At 43.6% G+C, this 17185-nt stretch overlaps 1 protein-coding gene across 1 annotated transcript in view; it reads right to left on the reverse strand.

The window, feature by feature from the left end:
• Positions 1 to 17185, reverse strand: part of HMCN1 (hemicentin 1) — a 162945-nt gene that overhangs the window by 74174 nt on the left and 71586 nt on the right. Inside the window, exons 21-36 of the mRNA XM_063165448.1 lie at positions 16575 to 16734; positions 15647 to 15821; positions 13326 to 13453; positions 11752 to 12024; positions 10796 to 10891; positions 10232 to 10426; positions 9110 to 9240; positions 8341 to 8488; positions 7749 to 7875; positions 6589 to 6743; positions 4395 to 4673; positions 3315 to 3596; positions 2294 to 2402; positions 1564 to 1733; positions 1109 to 1263; positions 247 to 370 (exon numbers count right to left, since the gene is read on the reverse strand). Coding sequence (XP_063021518.1) covers positions 247 to 370; positions 1109 to 1263; positions 1564 to 1733; positions 2294 to 2402; positions 3315 to 3596; positions 4395 to 4673; positions 6589 to 6743; positions 7749 to 7875; positions 8341 to 8488; positions 9110 to 9240; positions 10232 to 10426; positions 10796 to 10891; positions 11752 to 12024; positions 13326 to 13453; positions 15647 to 15821; positions 16575 to 16734 — 2707 coding nt within the window. The remainder of the gene's footprint in view (positions 1 to 246; positions 371 to 1108; positions 1264 to 1563; positions 1734 to 2293; positions 2403 to 3314; positions 3597 to 4394; positions 4674 to 6588; positions 6744 to 7748; positions 7876 to 8340; positions 8489 to 9109; positions 9241 to 10231; positions 10427 to 10795; positions 10892 to 11751; positions 12025 to 13325; positions 13454 to 15646; positions 15822 to 16574; positions 16735 to 17185) is intronic.

A 17185-nucleotide genomic window follows, 5' to 3' on the forward strand; every position in this document is an offset into this window, starting at 1 on the left:
TTGACTTTTTGGGATACCTCTGAGCAGCAGAGGTACCTGTAAAGACGTTAATTCATTTCTGTGTCCTTTGGTATTACAGAAGAGAGGTCAAACTCCACAAAAGCCAGTTTTTGCCCTCACTCCTTACTAATGGAGTGGGACAGAGAAAGAGAACAGAGAGGTGGACGTGCAGAGGCAGGAGAAAAGCCAGAGCGAGGTGAGCCCAGGTGCAAGAGCCGCGTGGACAGCCCGGTTTGGGCGCGTTACCGTGCACGTGGAGCCGGGTGTGCTGCTGGGCCTCCCCCGCAGCGTTGGTGGCCACGCAGGTGTAGCGGGCGGCATCTCCGGGAAGGGCCTTGCCAAGCCGCAGGACACGGCCCGAGGCCTCCAGCTGTTCCCAAACACAGAGAGGAGCCGTGAGACACCACTGCCCCCAGCACAGCCACTCGGGGTGAGCAGACATGGCCGGGCTCATCCCCTCCCAACCCCGGCTCATGGAACAAGGATTGCTGGGTCAGAGATTTCAGTGTCCCTGGGACAGCAGCATCAGGAGCTGTAGAGGTGTAAGGAGACCTGGCTGGTGAGGGGCAGGCAGGCAAAGGAGACTGCAGGCAAGGTACCAAAAACTGCTCCAGCCATGGGGAATCAAAGCCACTGCAAGCACTCACCCCCGGAACATGCGAGCACTGAGGAGGGCTCTTCATGGAAAGGCAGGATCTCACCAGGAAAAGGGAATTACAGGTAGCTGCTGCAGTGAATTACAGGTAGCTGCTGCAGTGATCACAGAACAGCTCAGCTAATCCCACCTCACAGGGACGAGTGGCTAGAGCCACCTCACAATCAGCAGACAAGCATTTGACCTTGAAGGGCTAAGTAGAACTGGACAGATTCTGAATTTCCAGTCATGGACTCTCCTGATATGAGGTGATTAGTGAGATTCAGTCGACTGAGCACTGCTATTACCTGAGACACCACCCTAATCAGGCAGAAAGTCCCTGACTCTGCAGGATGGCTCTTGAGCACTTTTGTATTACAGTGTGAGAGAAGTGAAAGGAAAAGAAGCACTAATGTGTGTAACTTACAGCAATTATCTTCCATGGTTTGGATCCCATAAAAGAATCATGCTTACTCTGATATTTCCCCTGGCTGTGTTTACTGGCTGTCCATCTTTTAACCAGGTTATGGAAGGGCTGGGAATGCCACTGGCTATGCACTGCAGTGTCACAGGCTTGTGGAGCACAACTGCTCTCTCGGAAGGCCCAGCTGATTTAATGGTTGGAGGAACTGCAAAAAGCACCAGAAAAAAAAAACACTGCCTCATTTAAAAATGTACATTTAAATATACAGAAGCAGTATCCCAGAGGTAAGTGCAGCTTTGCTTCTACTTCCAGATCTAGAGAAAGGTGTCCCTGCCATGGCTGGTGTCCAACTCAAACCATTCTATGATTCTATTTCATCTAATCTCCTCTCCAGTTTTACAACCTGCTAATGCAAATAAACATTTATAAAAAGTTTGAGCACCTTCTTGCCAGCAATTTGAAACAAAAGCAGTCTGCTGCTTCCTGCCCACCTTGAGTAACCTACCGTGAACTGTAACATCAAATTCCTTTTCATGTTCTCCCGCCTTGTTGGCAGCCACGCATTTATAGCGGCCGCTGTCTGGCACTTGAGCTTGAGAGATGACAAGTTTCTGTCCATTTAATAAGACCTTGTGTCCAGCCTCCTCTCCAAGGGGTTGACCATCTTTGAACCACCTACCAAAAAGAAAGTTCCATTTCAGCTGTCATTGAAACTAAAATCACAACAATCTTAAAATATGCACAATTCTATTAAACAGAATGCCTCAGTAACTCTGTTTGCATTTCTAGGGAAGTCTGGAAGTGTCAGGTTGTATTCCCCTTGTCTGAGTGCCATAAACTAAAGGGTTTATCAGAAGGGAGTATTGGGGAATGGCTACTAAAAACAGTGCCAGAAAGGGGACAGATACTATCAGAGGCAGAGAGGAATTCTCAAAGCAAAAGCAATCGTGGCTGGCAGAACAAAGGGGACATTAAGTTGCATTAGCAAAGGACTTAAAGTTTTGTCTGGTCTTGTTTTCTGTCCTCATCTCCAGGACATGGATACTGGCAAAAACAAACCACGCTACTCTAAAATGAAATCCTGATGTTGCCAAGTGATGGTGCTATCAGTGGAGCCAGGAGTTTGTCCTCTACTTATTAACCATCACTGATTAACACTGAGGTGGCTCATTAAGCTCACCTAACCAACCAGCAGGTTTATTTATATTTTGCTACTGTCATACCAGTGCCCTTACGTGATAGTTGGTGAGGGTGTCCCCCTTGCTGAACAATCCAGCTCCAAAGGGCTGTGGAGAATCACAATGTAGCCCAAGAGCTCATCCCCACCTTCCACAAATGGTGGCACTGTAAGAGAAAAAAATCCAGAGAAACATTTACACATCAGAAATATCAAACAAGTCTCTCTCAAATAGCACTGTTAAACACACACTGATTCATTATGAACCACTGTTCCTTTCTGAAGGGAAACATCTGCACAGTGACATTTTGTGGCATCAAATCACTGCTCTCACTTTTTTACTGTTTCTTGTTTGGTTGTGTTTTCCAGATTCTGTCAGAAGAACCTTGTGAAAGGATGGGGGGGGGGTGCTTTTGGCACCCTTCATCAGTAAAACAAAGAAACAAAGATGCAGACACCCTGTCTCATCCTATCTGGGAAGGAAGCACAGGCACACAGCTCCTCCACTATCAAGACCAGTGACATTTACCTGCAGAAGGAATGCTCTACATCTGCATTCAGTATTATGTTCAAGTGAGCAAAACCTAAAAATCAGCTCTTTGCAGCTCTCTTCCATGTCAGGAGAAGACCTCAAGACATTCAGAAGGGACTACTGAGATACAGACTGTGTAATGGATTCAAGGGTACAGAAGAAAAAGTATTTTTTTCAGTATAAGGTTCAAAACTTGCACAACAGAAATTCAGAGAAAAAGTCCTCTCCCAGAGGCAACTACTAAATGATATTTCTAATGGATTTCTGTGATTTTCTTCTCTGAAGACAAGTAAGAAGAATTTTACAGGTTGCTGAGAATATTCACCTACCACATGCACAAAAGTCCTTCAAGAACTAACCTGAAAGTACAAGTCTTCAACTGTCCTGTAGCCCTGGACAGAAAATTTGTGCAGTGCTAGCTCAGCTAGATAGAGAGTATGACTAACTCATCTTAAGATATTAATACCAACAGAAATAAAACCATAGGCTTTATGGAACTTTTCCACTTTAGCTTTATGGGAACCTGATACATCTGCAGCTCACACACCTAAGACTTCAACGTCATACTTGATTTCTTGTTCTCCAGCTATGCTTGTGGCCACACACCAGTACTGGCCCTGGTCAGCCTCAACGGCGTTCAGGATCTCCAGCTGCTTCCCCCCAGCCAGGACACGGAGCTTGTCACTTGCTTTCACAGGAACTCCATCTTTTAACCAGGTCAGGAGAGGGGGAGGGTTGCCAGCAGCCTTACACTCCAATGTCAGGGAATTCCCAGCAACCACCTGCCTGCTCTGGGCTGTGTCAGCATCGCCCTCAATTACTGGAGGAACTGCAGAAAGGAAGAAATATATTGCAAGCCATTAATTCTGTAGCCAGAAAATGTATTAAGAGAAAATGGTTTTGTTCCACCCACTCTGGCTCCATCTGCCATCACGTCACGCACAATTTCATGTGAAAATTTGCTGCTGGGGCAAGGCAAAGCGGAGAAGTCAGATGATGTAGCTCAAAATTGACCAGCTGTATAAAACAGAGGATATGCAGTACTTTGAGAGGGAGGAACTAGACAAGAAGGACTTAAAGGAGTACAGTTAAGATCCCATCCAGAATGGTGCTTTCAACTAAGTATTGCTTAGCATGCAGATGTGAGATAGAGAATGGAAATACACAGAAGAGAAATAGCTGAGTAGAAGAAAGCATGGTACCAAGGACAGTGAAGGGAGGGCAGGGTTAGATGGGATATGGGGAAGGAATTGTTCCCTGGGAGGGTGAGGAGGCCCTGGCACAGGGTGCCCAGAGAAGCCGTGGCTGTGCCTGGATCCCTGGAAGCATCCAAAGCCAAGGTGAATGGGGCTTGGAGCAAATCTGGGACAGTGGAAGGTGTCCCTGCCCATGGCAGGGTGGGACTGGATGGGTTTAAGGTCCCTTTCAACCCACACCATTTTAGGATTCCATGAAGTCAAAAGCTGTCAGAGAGTCCCATAAAGCAGAAGGTCTAAATCTCCCTCTACACAGCCCTGCCAACAGAGGCCAGAATTTAATCACAGGCACTGCCAGGCAGCAGAGGCTGGAGATCTCTTCCACAGCTGTTGTGCAGGAGCAGTAAGGCAGCCCAGGAGCTGTCCCTCACCGTAGACATCCACATGGAAGAGCTTCTCTGCAGCCCCTGCAGTGCTGCTGGCGCGACACGAGTACTGGGCAGAGTCTGACACCTGTGCCCGCGGGATCTGCAGGAACTGCCCTCTGTCCACGTACAGAGCCTGCGGGCTGGAAATCACACGCTGCCCATCCTTGTACCAGGTGACGGTGGGCACAGGGATTCCCTTGGTTTCACATTCCAGATTTATCAGGTGGTTGAGGAGCACAGATACCTCTGTGGTAATGTTTCCTCCCTTAATACTGGGGGGGACTAATTCAAAAGACAAAAACAACAACATTAAAGCCTTAGAGTACAAACTATGTGCAGATTTAAACAAAACATTAGAATGCTGTAAGAATAAAATATCTTCATCAGCCTTCCAACGCTTCCTGCGGTGCTTTGTTTGGTTCTTTGCCCAGCAGAGCTCATCTATCTCCTGTACAGTCCTTCAAGGCACACAGGGTAGAAAGCATGAAGAGAACACAAAAAAAAGGCCACCAGGCTCCAATATGAGGCAGGTTAGGACAGCTGGGCCTCCGTGCCTCCTGCAATGCACTTGGGTAGCCCTCTTCCCCATCTCCAAAGAAAGAGCAATCCTTGGATGCCTTGGGAGGTGCATCCTCCCAGCAAGGATCCTGCTATTGAAAATACCAAACACACCCAAGAGCCTCGACAACGTCAGTGGGAACTGTTCCATGCTCCAAACTTTTGAGGGTGAAGTCAGTTACTTTGAGACTAAGTATGAGCTTAATAGTCTTGCTTTATGTTCCTATTTTTGAAGCTTTTTGGCCCATAGTCATTTCCCTTGCTCTCTAGGCAGCAGGACTTGGATTTTTCTAGCAAACAAGCTCTTGTGTAAATCAGCCAATATAAAGAGTCCGTAAATCTCTATAGAAGCAATAAAAACACAGTGCAATTGGCAACGACTAAATTTATGGCTGCTGAAAGGACCAGACGCATCTGGCAGACACATTGACTCCTCTGCTGCCAAACATGCTCAGTACATCCACAGATTCCTCTGACTTCCACAGTGGTCATTGAGAACACCACTGCAGAAATGCAAAGTGTCTGTAAATGGATGGATTCCCACCTGAGACAGGTCCTGCAGCTACCAAAACATAATGAAATATTTACTAATTAAACATGTTTTGTATCAAAAACCCCAAATCCACTGAATATGCTGAAACGCACCCAGCTCAAAGGCAACTGCATTTCTCTATCAGAGATGAGGAATGGTTTTAATATGGTGTTTTGGGAAAATATCAAAGCCAAAAGCAGGGCTAAACAGCTAAAACAAAGTAAGAACTAGCAAGAATTAGCACTGGGCTTCTGTTTGTCTAGCCAGGACTAATGAGAAATACAAAAGTAAAGACAAGTTCCATTCTTCTGTCACAAATTCATCTTTCCTGAAGAACCTGAAATAAATCTACTCATCTGCAAGGATTTTATCTGTGGGGAAGTGGGGGAAGCTGTTTTATTCCTCTAATCTCAGCTCGGCCATAATCCCCTGCAAGTCCTTCCAGCATTCTCTTTGTTCCTGATAGAAAAGGGTCTCACCAAGACTGGTGTGCAGCCACATTCCTGTGCCTATGGGTGCTCTGTGCTTTACAAATGTCCCAGATGAGGGAAATAATGCACATTAGGTTCACAGAATCACACACAACACTCAGGAACAAATCCATAGCAAGGGAGGACTTGAGAGCTAACAGACTCAAATCCCTATCATTCATACTCCAGGTACAAGAATTTCTGAGTCCCCATGAAGTACAGGGTGTTTCCTGGCACCAGGTTAAGAAAAATAAGACCAAATGTGTATTAAAATCAAAATCTTAATTTTATCCTCCCTAAGACAGATCAAAACAATGAAGACAATGTGATAATAAAAATTCAGTTGAAACTAACAGCAGAACACCCTTCAAGATTTTTTGCTTTCACTAATTAGAAAAAGAAGCATATAAGCAACATTTCAAGGTGTTTTTCCAAGCATGCAAAGACTACATCCATACTTAACTTCATACATAAAAACACTTAAAAAGGTTGTTTTGGGAACACATGATTACTAAATTAAATTTACACACAAATTTTGTGTGACTTAATTTGCATTTGCCTGAGTATCTCCATTCAAAAAGAAACCTTAAGAGTAGAACAAGAGGATCTTCTGGGATCAGGCATTCCATTAACTTACCATGGACAACGAGCCTGACCTCCTTCACTTGTTTGCCAGCTGTGTTGGTGGCACTGCACTGGTAGCGACCCTTGTCAACCCTGCGAGCACTCTTGATCTGGAGAACTTGGTCCCTGTCCAGGAGCTCAACGTTGGGATCACCCAAAAACAAGGGTCTGAAACAGAGACCATTTTGCCTTACATAATTCTGCCCTCACCCCTTCAGCACTGATTTAAACTGACAATAAGAAGAAGAGGTCCTTTGGTTGCAATAATTGTACTATTCCAGAGTGTCATTTAGCACTAAATTAATAGCTTCAACCACAAGAACCAACATGCAGTGACAACCTGTTATGATTAACTCTACTCCTAACTTCTAAAACAAACCAAACCACAAAAAGTACTTTCTTAGACCTCCAGGATGCCAGCTCCAGAGCCAGAATTGCACACCTGATCTCAGCTCCTTTTCCTAATTTATTTAGTCATGCCAGGCCTTTGCTGATAACAAAATGTCAACTACTACACAGGAACAACATATCCTCCACAGCAAAGGGAAAGGAACTGTCACAGCAGAGTTATCTGTGAGTCCTGAGCAATGCCTATACCAAACCACATTGTTAAACACCAAAAAAACCCAGCCCAGCTGGGTTGTAAGCTAATGTTTAAGAATTCTTCTGCTGTGCTTTCCTGGAAGATGAGATGAAGACTTGAAAACATGCAGGCTATAAATGTTTTCAAACATATATATGTACATATAACCTTTCAGACCTTTAATGTATATATGCAGAACTGCACAAGGCACTAGCCAGCAAAACATCTGAGTTCTATCTACCACTGAAAAAAACATCTCAGCTAAACAACTGCATTTTAACTAATAATGTGTGAAAAATAATCCAGGTAGAATAGCCCACAGAAAAAACTCAAAGAAATGGTTCTGCTTATCTTGCTTCAACCATCATCCCTCTCCAAAAACCCAAAATCTGCTCTGCCAGTGCCAGTAATGGGTGAGTTCAGAAAGGAAAGTGGGATGTTAAGTTCCAATTAAAGAATTTACCACCTCACACCATCCCAAATTCTGTGACGCTAAGTTAACACAAAGTAGTTAAACATTGCACCTCCTTCCTCTCTGCTCTAGGGGAGGAAGAGCCTGGCACAAACCACAAAAGCTGCCATATACTCACTTGCCATCCTTGAACCAGTGAATGTCAGGATCAGGGAAGCCTTTGGCTCTGCATTCCAGACGGATTTCCTGGTTGAGGATGACTGCCACTTCACCAGGGCTATCAGCACCTATTATGCTCGGTGGAACTTTAAAAAGACAAACATTAAGGAAGGACTGGTATTTAGCCTGGGAACCTGTGCCCTGTGACTGAAGGGAATGAAGCTGGATCTTACTATTCCCTTGAAACACCTTCAGTTTTCACTGCAGAGGGAATTCTGCAGATCACAACAGCATGTCTATTGTGACAAGCACTTCCACACCTGCACTGGTGAACTGTACCAGGGAACACCCCTACATCACACTGCACATCCCAAATACAAAACAAAGCACCAAAGCCCAGAAATCAAAAGCAATATTTTGTCTGTGTTGCTTCAAGAATGGCAAAGTTTAAGCACTCAGTGCGTCTGCAGCCAATAATTCATGGGCAGTGAGTAGAAGAATCTATTTATAATGAGTTAAAATTTATTGGCTTCTTAAATATCAACTGTTTTTCCAATCACCAACTAAAACCCAAACCAAACAAAACCCAACCCCAAAGCCATGGAACTAACCAAGTATATGGAGGTTAAACAGCTTCTCAGAACTTCCTGCTACGCTTATGGCTTTGCATGAATACTGTCCTGCGTCCTCAGTAGTAGCTTTCAGGAGCTTCAATATCTTCCCATTGTGCAAAATCTGGAGAGCACTGCTTTCCACAACCTTAGAGGAACCCGAGACATTAGCCTTATGTGATCCAAGCTACAGCAGCCAAGTATCACAGCTGGATTTTTATAAGAAAATGGTAGTTTTAGTGGAAGGATAATCTGTTTCCCCTTTCAGTTTCAGCACTAATCTCCTGCCCTGCTGCAATGTATTCAATATGGTTTATAGCTCAGCCTAGGACAGGGAGTGGGAAACTCCAAACTGCAGCAATGGGCAGTCCCAGGAGTGCATAAAGGGACCTCTCCTCACCTAAAGCTACGACTTATCAGCTACAAGTGGAAACAGTGGACTCAAGGATAATCCTGAGGAATTCAATTCACCTCCAAAAGTTTTTATTTCTCCAGCTACAGAACGAAAAAAATGGCAATATTGGTCCCCTCTGCATGGATTAGAATCTACAATACTGGGGGATTGCCAAGGTCAATTCCTAAGGGAATATTGAAAATAAAGAGTTTACATTTGACTTACAGAATTAATGGATGAGTTGTATTTAGCTGCCTTTTTGTGGGGGTGTTCTTAGAGCACTTAAATTTACATAAAGGCATTTACCTGTATGTATTCTGAATGAATTCTCATACCAAGCCGTCCAAAGTCCACAGTTAGATTAATCCAACATACCTGGATATCATCCTTATACCAGGAGATGACTGGAGAGGGGTTACCAGTTACTTCACAGAAGAGACTTACAGCATGATGAACAACCACAGATGTATTTGTCACCTTATCTTGATCTCTAATTTCAGGAGGAACTGCAAGAAAGCTCAACATTATGACTTAAGTCTTCCTATTACAGCGCTTTCTCCTTTCTTCCTTTCCATCCCAGTCAAGGACTACTACAATTCAAAATTTCTCTAACCCTCCTCATTCTCTTCCCAACATTTCTATTTGTCTTTAGGCTCTGGACATATCTCCCTGCATCCTTTCTTCTCTTTGCCAAAAACAGTCTTCTCTTGCTCAATAACAGACTCCCAGGGAAATTCACTCAAATATATGCACCATCAACGTTTTAAGAGAATAATCTTAAAATTAATCTGTAATTTAATTTTGAAATCTAGTGTTATTTGTTTGCATATGAAGGAAGCCTATTCCAGAGTCATCCTTCCTCTTCACTGGTCCAGTCATGCCCAAGAACCCCATCTATCATTTGTCCCATTATGAATGCAGAGAGAATGGCCTTAAATTGTGGGTTAGAAAGCTCCAACCCCACTGAGGAGATGGAATTCCTGCCCTCCTCAAAACAAGGATATAACCCTTCTCAGGCTCTAGAACTTACTGTCATGGGAAGCGAACAAGTCTGGAATAAAAGTAGTTTGTAGGGTTTCTATTTACTAACTAGGATTCTGGAAGAGGAAGAATATCAGCAAATAGAAAATCTCCTAGTCTGTGCTCACTCTGATAACTCTTCTCTCATTGAAAATGCAGATCTAGCCCTCAATCTGTAACTTCTATGGCACAAAGCTTCATATGTTATTCACATTAAAAATTTCAAGTAAAACTGGAGTTTCTAACAAATAAGATCCTTGAGCAAAACAAGGATGGCTTGAGCATAAAGTCACAGTGAACAGAAAAAACAGGGAAAAGAAAAACTACAGAGAGTATAAAAAAACTCGGAAAAATAGGAAGTACTCAGATGTTATAATTTAACACAACAAGGGCAGATTTGGGCCATGAAATTTGCAAGAAGAAAACAGAAGATCCTTTCCCCAAGGCAGCTCCCCATGGGCTGTATGTATTATTTACCATGGACTTTCAGGCTGTATCTCCTCTGTGTGCTCCCAGCCTCGTTGGCTGCCACGCAGACATAGTCCCCACTGTCTGAGGGTGTGAGGGCAGCTATGACCAGCAGGGTCCCATCCTCCAGCACCGAGAGCCCCGGCTCAGCCCCGCTCAGCTCCCGCCCGTTCCGCAGCCACTTGATGGCAGGCTTGGGAGTACCTGCAAGGAGAAGGGGAAACGGCCACAAATGCTTCCCTCAGCTCAGAACAAGATTGATTCAAACAACTCCTGCTGCTTGCTGGAAGGACAACACACAGGGAGGCCAGCAGCTTCCAAGAGGAAGCTCCAGCTGTTACAGGATGATTTTAACATTAAAAATCTTCATCCTAAACACTGTAAAATTCTTGTTGGCTAGCAATGACTTTCCACAGGACTTCCACACACAGTGGTGATTTAAATCACTGTTAGTTTGAATTTTTCCATATAAAGCATACATGGAAAATACAGTGTGGATTGGACATTTTTACAGCAGCGTTGTAATGTGCAATGGTCAGCAGATAAAGATCATTTTGTCACCAAGACACTCACCTTTTGCAGGGCATGGGAATGCAATGTGCTGGTTGGCCACTCTTTCTTGGAAAGGGCTGTTGAATGGAGGGTCCAGGTCCTCAATAGTGGGAGGCTCTGAAAGAAAATTGGACAAAAATACCTGCTTGATCTCTGCTCCAAATAGAAAAATACAGTTTGACAATTCATAACACTAAGTCTCTCTCATTCGCATGAGGTCATTCCAATAACCCTCTTTACATTGACTGGAATGGGTACTGCACAAGTAGTTTCCATTTCAGTGGCAATATTTAGGAAGTAAGCAGGACAAAGAGGCTTTCAAACTTGACAGAAAATAGTTCTCTTTAAATCTTGCTAAATTTATTTTGAAGGCAACGTTTCTGCATTATCTCAAAAATATTATTTTAACTGGTTTTTTTTCCCCCACACCACATATTTTAGTGCTACTGCCATCCTTTGTTCTCAAGTCTCATTTTAAACTCTTGTGCAGACTGAGACTATATGAAGCATGTTCTTTATAATTAAAGTTACTGAGAGTTCTTTGTTGCCTGTAGAAGCATTTCTCAGCATCTCTGATCCAAAGGGATCAAAACATTGCCTTTAGACTTTTGCAAAGAAGAAACAATTCCTGCTTAGCTTAAGTCAGTCATGCTCCATTGACATCTGTGAGCCCTCAGGTAAGGAGCTGCACTACGTATTTAAATTGGCACATTGACCACTTACCCTTTACCATTTCAACATCATTTTTTAATTTAAATATAGAGAGAGTGTGTGCACACTTCTTTTTTTTTATTTCTGCAACCTCTCCAAAGACTAGTTGCTCACTCTAACTCTCCTCAATTACCATCAGAACATAACATCTAAACCAGATGTGGCTTTTGCATCACGTAACAGTGGGTGAGAGAAAGCCCTGTCCTGGAAGGCCCCAACCCCACACCAGTCTGGGCTAGGGCAGGAGCGTGGCCCCAAAGGAGTACCTTGCACTTGTACTGTGACCTCTGCCGTGTCACTGCCAGCACTGTTGGTGGCCACACAGGTGTAGATGCCAGCATCAGGGAGCTGGACACTGCTGATGGCCAGAGCTCCATCTGGGCTCTGCAGGAACTTCCCCCCATCTGTGGGCACAGCACTTGTGCCTCTCAACCAAGAGACCGAGGGGGCAGGGACGCCCTGGGCACTGCAGGGAAGCTCCACTCGCTGCCCCGCCTGCACTTTCAGGACTCGAGACCCACGCTGGATCCTTGGAGGAACTGGGGAAGACAAGTTTAGTCCACAGAAATGTTAAAGAAACAATGCAGAGGATCATTCTTCAGGCTGGGAGAGCTGGGAGTGTTCAGCCTGGTGAAGAGAAGGTTCCAGGAAGACCATAGAGCACCTCCCAGTGCCTAAGGGGGCTCCAGTAGAGCCAGAGGTGGACTGGGGACAAGGGATGGAGGGACAGGACAAGGAGGAATTCTAATTTTAAACTAAGAGAGGGGAGATTCAGACCAGGTATAAGAAATAATTTTTTTATGGTGAGGATAGTGAGGCATTTGCATAGGGTGCCCAGAGAAGCTGTGGCTGCCCCTGGATCCCTGGAAGGGTCCAAGGCCAGGCTGGACAGGGCTTGGAGGACCCTGGGATAGTGGAAGGTGTCCCTGCCCATGGCAGAGGTGGCACTGGATGTCCTTTTAAAAGTCTCTTTCAACTCAAATCATTTTATGATCCTATGAAATTCTTTTCTATTTTTATCATTTTACAAAATGTTCCTTATTTACTGAAATCAAATGCCCTCAGGTGACTACAAGAGCAGCCCTGCATGTTCTCTGCACAGAACAGGACAGGAGACATCCTGGTGCTGAATTTATTTGAACAAACCACACTGCACAACTCCCATGCGCATTGCCATATTCTGAGTACACTGGAAGAGCTGTGGGTACTGGCTCTTCGTAACACAAAACAATTCAAAAGCTTTTATGATAGAGTTAATCACATTTTCCTTTTGGAATTTTAATTTCCTTTCCCTAATCCCTGATCTTTGTATGTTTCCAAGCACAAGTTCAGACAAGGGAGACAAAATACGACTGGAAGTGATTTTGCCGGTCCTACAGAATAATATCAATTCATCCTAAGTCTTTTGCCACAATATTTTTTTGTCCTAAGGATCATTGGCAATATAAAGACTTTTTAAAAAATGCCTGAAACAATAACAAGTGACATTTTTTCAGACTTGACATTGTGTGAGTGTTTAAGAGACAATGGTTGGGCCCCGGTGTGGGAAGAGCAGGAGAGAGACAAAGGAGCAATATCAGATAAAAGTAAGGAAAGAGAGAGGGACACGGGTCCTGGCTGGAGCCACTGGACCCTTTTACACATATCTATGTATTTGTGGGTGTTTATACAATATTTACTTTCCACAGAATCACTAACTCACATATGAAGATAATACAACCTGAAAGAACAACAGCTGAGAGGATTTAATGTCAATTAGGAAAAAACTTTGGAAACCTCTTAAAGATGCTCAGTTCCATGTGGAAACTTGCAGATGATGAACCCTGGAGTTCCAACTCACCATGTACGCTGAGCTTCACTGACTGAGTCACGTTCCCAGCAATGTTTGTGGCGACACAGACATACATTCCACTGTCTGAGACTTGGGTCTCGCTGATCTTCATGGACCCTGAGGGGAGGAAAGTGTGTCTGGAAAAAGAAGAAGCAGATAAACTGTATAAATATGTATGGAAAGGTGAATGACCTCTCCTTGCACACTGCTAATGTTTGCTATGAGCTAAAATAACACCACTCTTACCATATTACACAACTATGACATATTTACTCCTTTTCTTTCTAACTCTTTATGGAGCCCCCATATTCAGAATACACAGCAAATATCTAAAATTTAAGATCCAAATTACAAAATTTGGTTCTAGCTATTTATATGACTTATTGAAATGTGATAGAGGCCGAGAACTTGAGCTCTTCACCCTCTTGTTAAAATTTTTTGCCTCAGCTCAGGTCAACAGGGTCAGAAAGTTAAAACTTTTATTAGTGCTTCATGCTGGCAAAAAAGTGATGTTACATTGATTCAAGATGAAAGACAGGATTTTTATTCAAAACTGCTAGTTCTGTTGTTTATAGGAATTGCCATTATTCCCCAGTAAATAATTCACTACACAGCATTAAGTTCTCCCACAGTTCTGGTCACAGATCTGTAACACCAGAAGCTACTTTGGCCAGCTAAGCCAAAAGCTTCTGTAAGAGTCAAAGGTAATACAGACAGGGAAAATAAGTGAGGAGGAAAGAAAAATTACAGCTAAGGACTGATGAGAAGAAATTCAAGCCTGGCACTCCAGAATTGGCACTAATTAGGACAATGTTATCACAAGGACATAAATGGTGAATTTGGGGATTGCAAGGCTGGAGAGAAGAATGAAAGTGAAATGTATTTTCTCCAATGTAAAATCTGTCTGATTCTACAATTCCTCCTCTGCTGCCTGTATCTTTCCAAACTTTTTCGCACTTTTATTGTAAGCCCAAAAGACAAATTTCTGAGGCAACTTCTCCTCCTTGATTTTGTCCAGTAATTACATTTGCTTTCTGATATAAGTTCCTTCATATCTGATTTCCCTCTCCCTTTGTTTACTGTTCACATTTCTAACAAGATCTTTGGGTGGTCTCAAACAGTTCTGTTTGGACTAATCTGTAACTTTTGCTGACATCTGTAAACAATTTTATGGAATGGGCTGAGCTGGACTTCTGTTCCTCTGGACAACTTGGATCTCACCACAACAGCCATGAGCAAGTACCCTAATTTATCAGCATCTCCTGAGGTAAAACGAGGACAAGTAAGAGATGAAGAATGCAGATTTGTTAGTGCATGCAACATGCTCACAGGACACAGCAGAAAATCCCTCATGGTTTACTGACAACAAGCCAAATCCCTGCACATGAGCCTCCTTCAGCAGACACAGTGGCAAAAAGATCTGCTGAGGCTGTCACAGGCTCCCTGGAATGACTCCAAGGTGCAGGTTTGGCCACAAGGCAAAGAGGATCTCCAGTACAACTCCTTAGCTCAGACACTGATTCCATCCATGGGATCACTGGGAGACACCAGCAAGCACAGTGTGCCTCTGGCCAGCCTTGTCATTCCCTGTTTTATGGACACAGCTGGTGCCTGGCCCTTCTGAGGGACCCTGAGGAGCAGAAAGCAGCAGCACAGCTGGTGACACTACCTGGCACTCCAATGGGGAGTGTCCAGGGAATAGCCACCAGCTCATCTCCCTCTCACTCTGTGCAACATTAAATAATAACACTGTCCAACACAGTCCCCCGCTCTTCATTCTCTAAGGCTGTCAGCTCAACATTTTACAAGTATTTAACTGTGCTTTCACATGTTCAAGAATCTCTGGTTAGTTTTTGGATCCAAAACACAGTACACAACATGCCCTTGTCAGCACACCCAAACACTTATCATCATCATCATCATCTGTATCCTACTGGCAGCCCAGGCTTCACATAAATCACAGACAGTGCTCCCCTGACATAAATGTGAAGTACATAAGAAAAGAAACAGTTTTTAGACAATTACAATCATGCACAGATGATGTGGGTCTCTGGGCACCACCACAGCACAAATGCCCAGGATCTCTTTCCTCCTGGCCCCCTGAGATTGGATATAAGCACAAGCTGGAATGGGAGCTGTGAAATCATGCACAGGCTTAGCAGGCTTGGGCAAGAGTTTCAAGACCCAGTACGAGAGGTCAGGCAGGACAAAGTAACAGAGTAACACCTTCTGAGCAATCCTGTGGCAGTCAGAAATCACACAGCCTTCCAAAATCTTGACAGTTTAGAGGCAATTTCAGTTTTCTTTAGTTTTATATCAAACACTGTTACCTTGGAGAGAATGGAGATATGAGCTGCATTTCTTTGGCCCAGGTAATTATGGGGGGTGGCAAGCTCCTCACTTCACATGGAAGTGTGACATCTTCCCCTGCAATTACTGAGACCTCTATGGGTTTATCATGTGCATTTCCTTGCTGGTCTCCAGGCCTGGACACTCTGGGTTTCACTGTAACATGGAACACATAAAGAAGCTGCAATGAATATACATATTTGTACAAATGTAACACCATACAACATCTCTTTTTTTTATCAGGTATAAAACATTACAATCCTGTTTTAATGACCTGTCTGGAGTAGAGATAAATCCCTGCAATGCTGATGTACAGTGCCTGTAGCTCAGACACAGGCTGATGCCCACATGGAACACCACAAATACCAGAAAGTTTGGACTATCCATTCAAAAAGATGGACACAACAAATGGCTGTAATTCTTGCATCTGCTGAGCTCTGTATTGCATAGGTAGTTAGCAATCACTCCCTGACTGTTACACAACAGCCCCAGTAACACCAAGAAATAAAAGCCTTGCAAACCACACCTACACCTGAACCAAATTCTAATAACATTGGATTGATAATGACAGGAAGGCTTGAGACTGGTGGGATTAAGGGATCTTCATTCCTCTCCCAGGAGGAAATTCTACTCCTGTACAGATGCTTCCTATCCACTTCCATAAAGCTGAAATTATGCTCAGCCCAAGGTCTGTGAACTTGAGGTGAGAGGGATAAGGAGGCTTTAAGAGAATTATACTGGCTGAGGGACACACCTTTTGGGATCAGTCATGTATAAAACAGCCTGGCTTGGAGATCCAGAAGCACTAACTAGAGAAGAGTTCCCATCCCATGTGCTGTGAATGTGCCTATCTCCCAATGCACTGGATGGGTGGCAGGGGTACTGCAGCTGAGCTGAGGTGACACCCACCATAGACAGTCAGCTGCACCTTCCTGGTGGCATAGCCAGCAGCATTGGTGGCAGTGCACACGTATTCCCCGCTCTCCTCTCCCCCTGGGGACACCACATACAGGCTTCCATCTGACCCTGCCGAGAACCTCACGTTGCTGGGAAGGATTACCTCTCCTTTCTGTGGAAAGAAAAATAATCAAAGTCCACAGTGCATGGATTTTCCAAAATAAATTACAATTATTTAATTGTAATAATTTAATCCAAATTACAATTATTTAATTCAATAAAAGCTGCTTTAATTTTTATAAGGCTGATATGGACAAAATATTTTATATTAGCTAAGAAACTTAGCCCTAAAATTCCATTTACACAAACGAATTAACTACAATTAACTTTGCACAGTCCTTGAGTATCATTTTCTAAGAAGTAATAAGAACAGATGCACAGGGATTCTTATGCAGAGAACTTATTCCATTTTACACACCCAAAGTCTTAAAAGAAAATATAAAAAATAATAGTCAAGAATAATAATCAAGACTTCAAATGAGTTAATTTTGACATTAATTTCTCATGTCAAAATGAATCTTGTATATGTTACACAAACTTGTTCTTGGTCAGCTGCCTCCTCC

This window comes from Melospiza melodia, chromosome 11, assembly GCF_035770615.1.
Source record: "Melospiza melodia melodia isolate bMelMel2 chromosome 11, bMelMel2.pri, whole genome shotgun sequence".
In the NCBI taxonomy this organism is placed as follows: Eukaryota; Metazoa; Chordata; class Aves; order Passeriformes; family Passerellidae; genus Melospiza; species Melospiza melodia.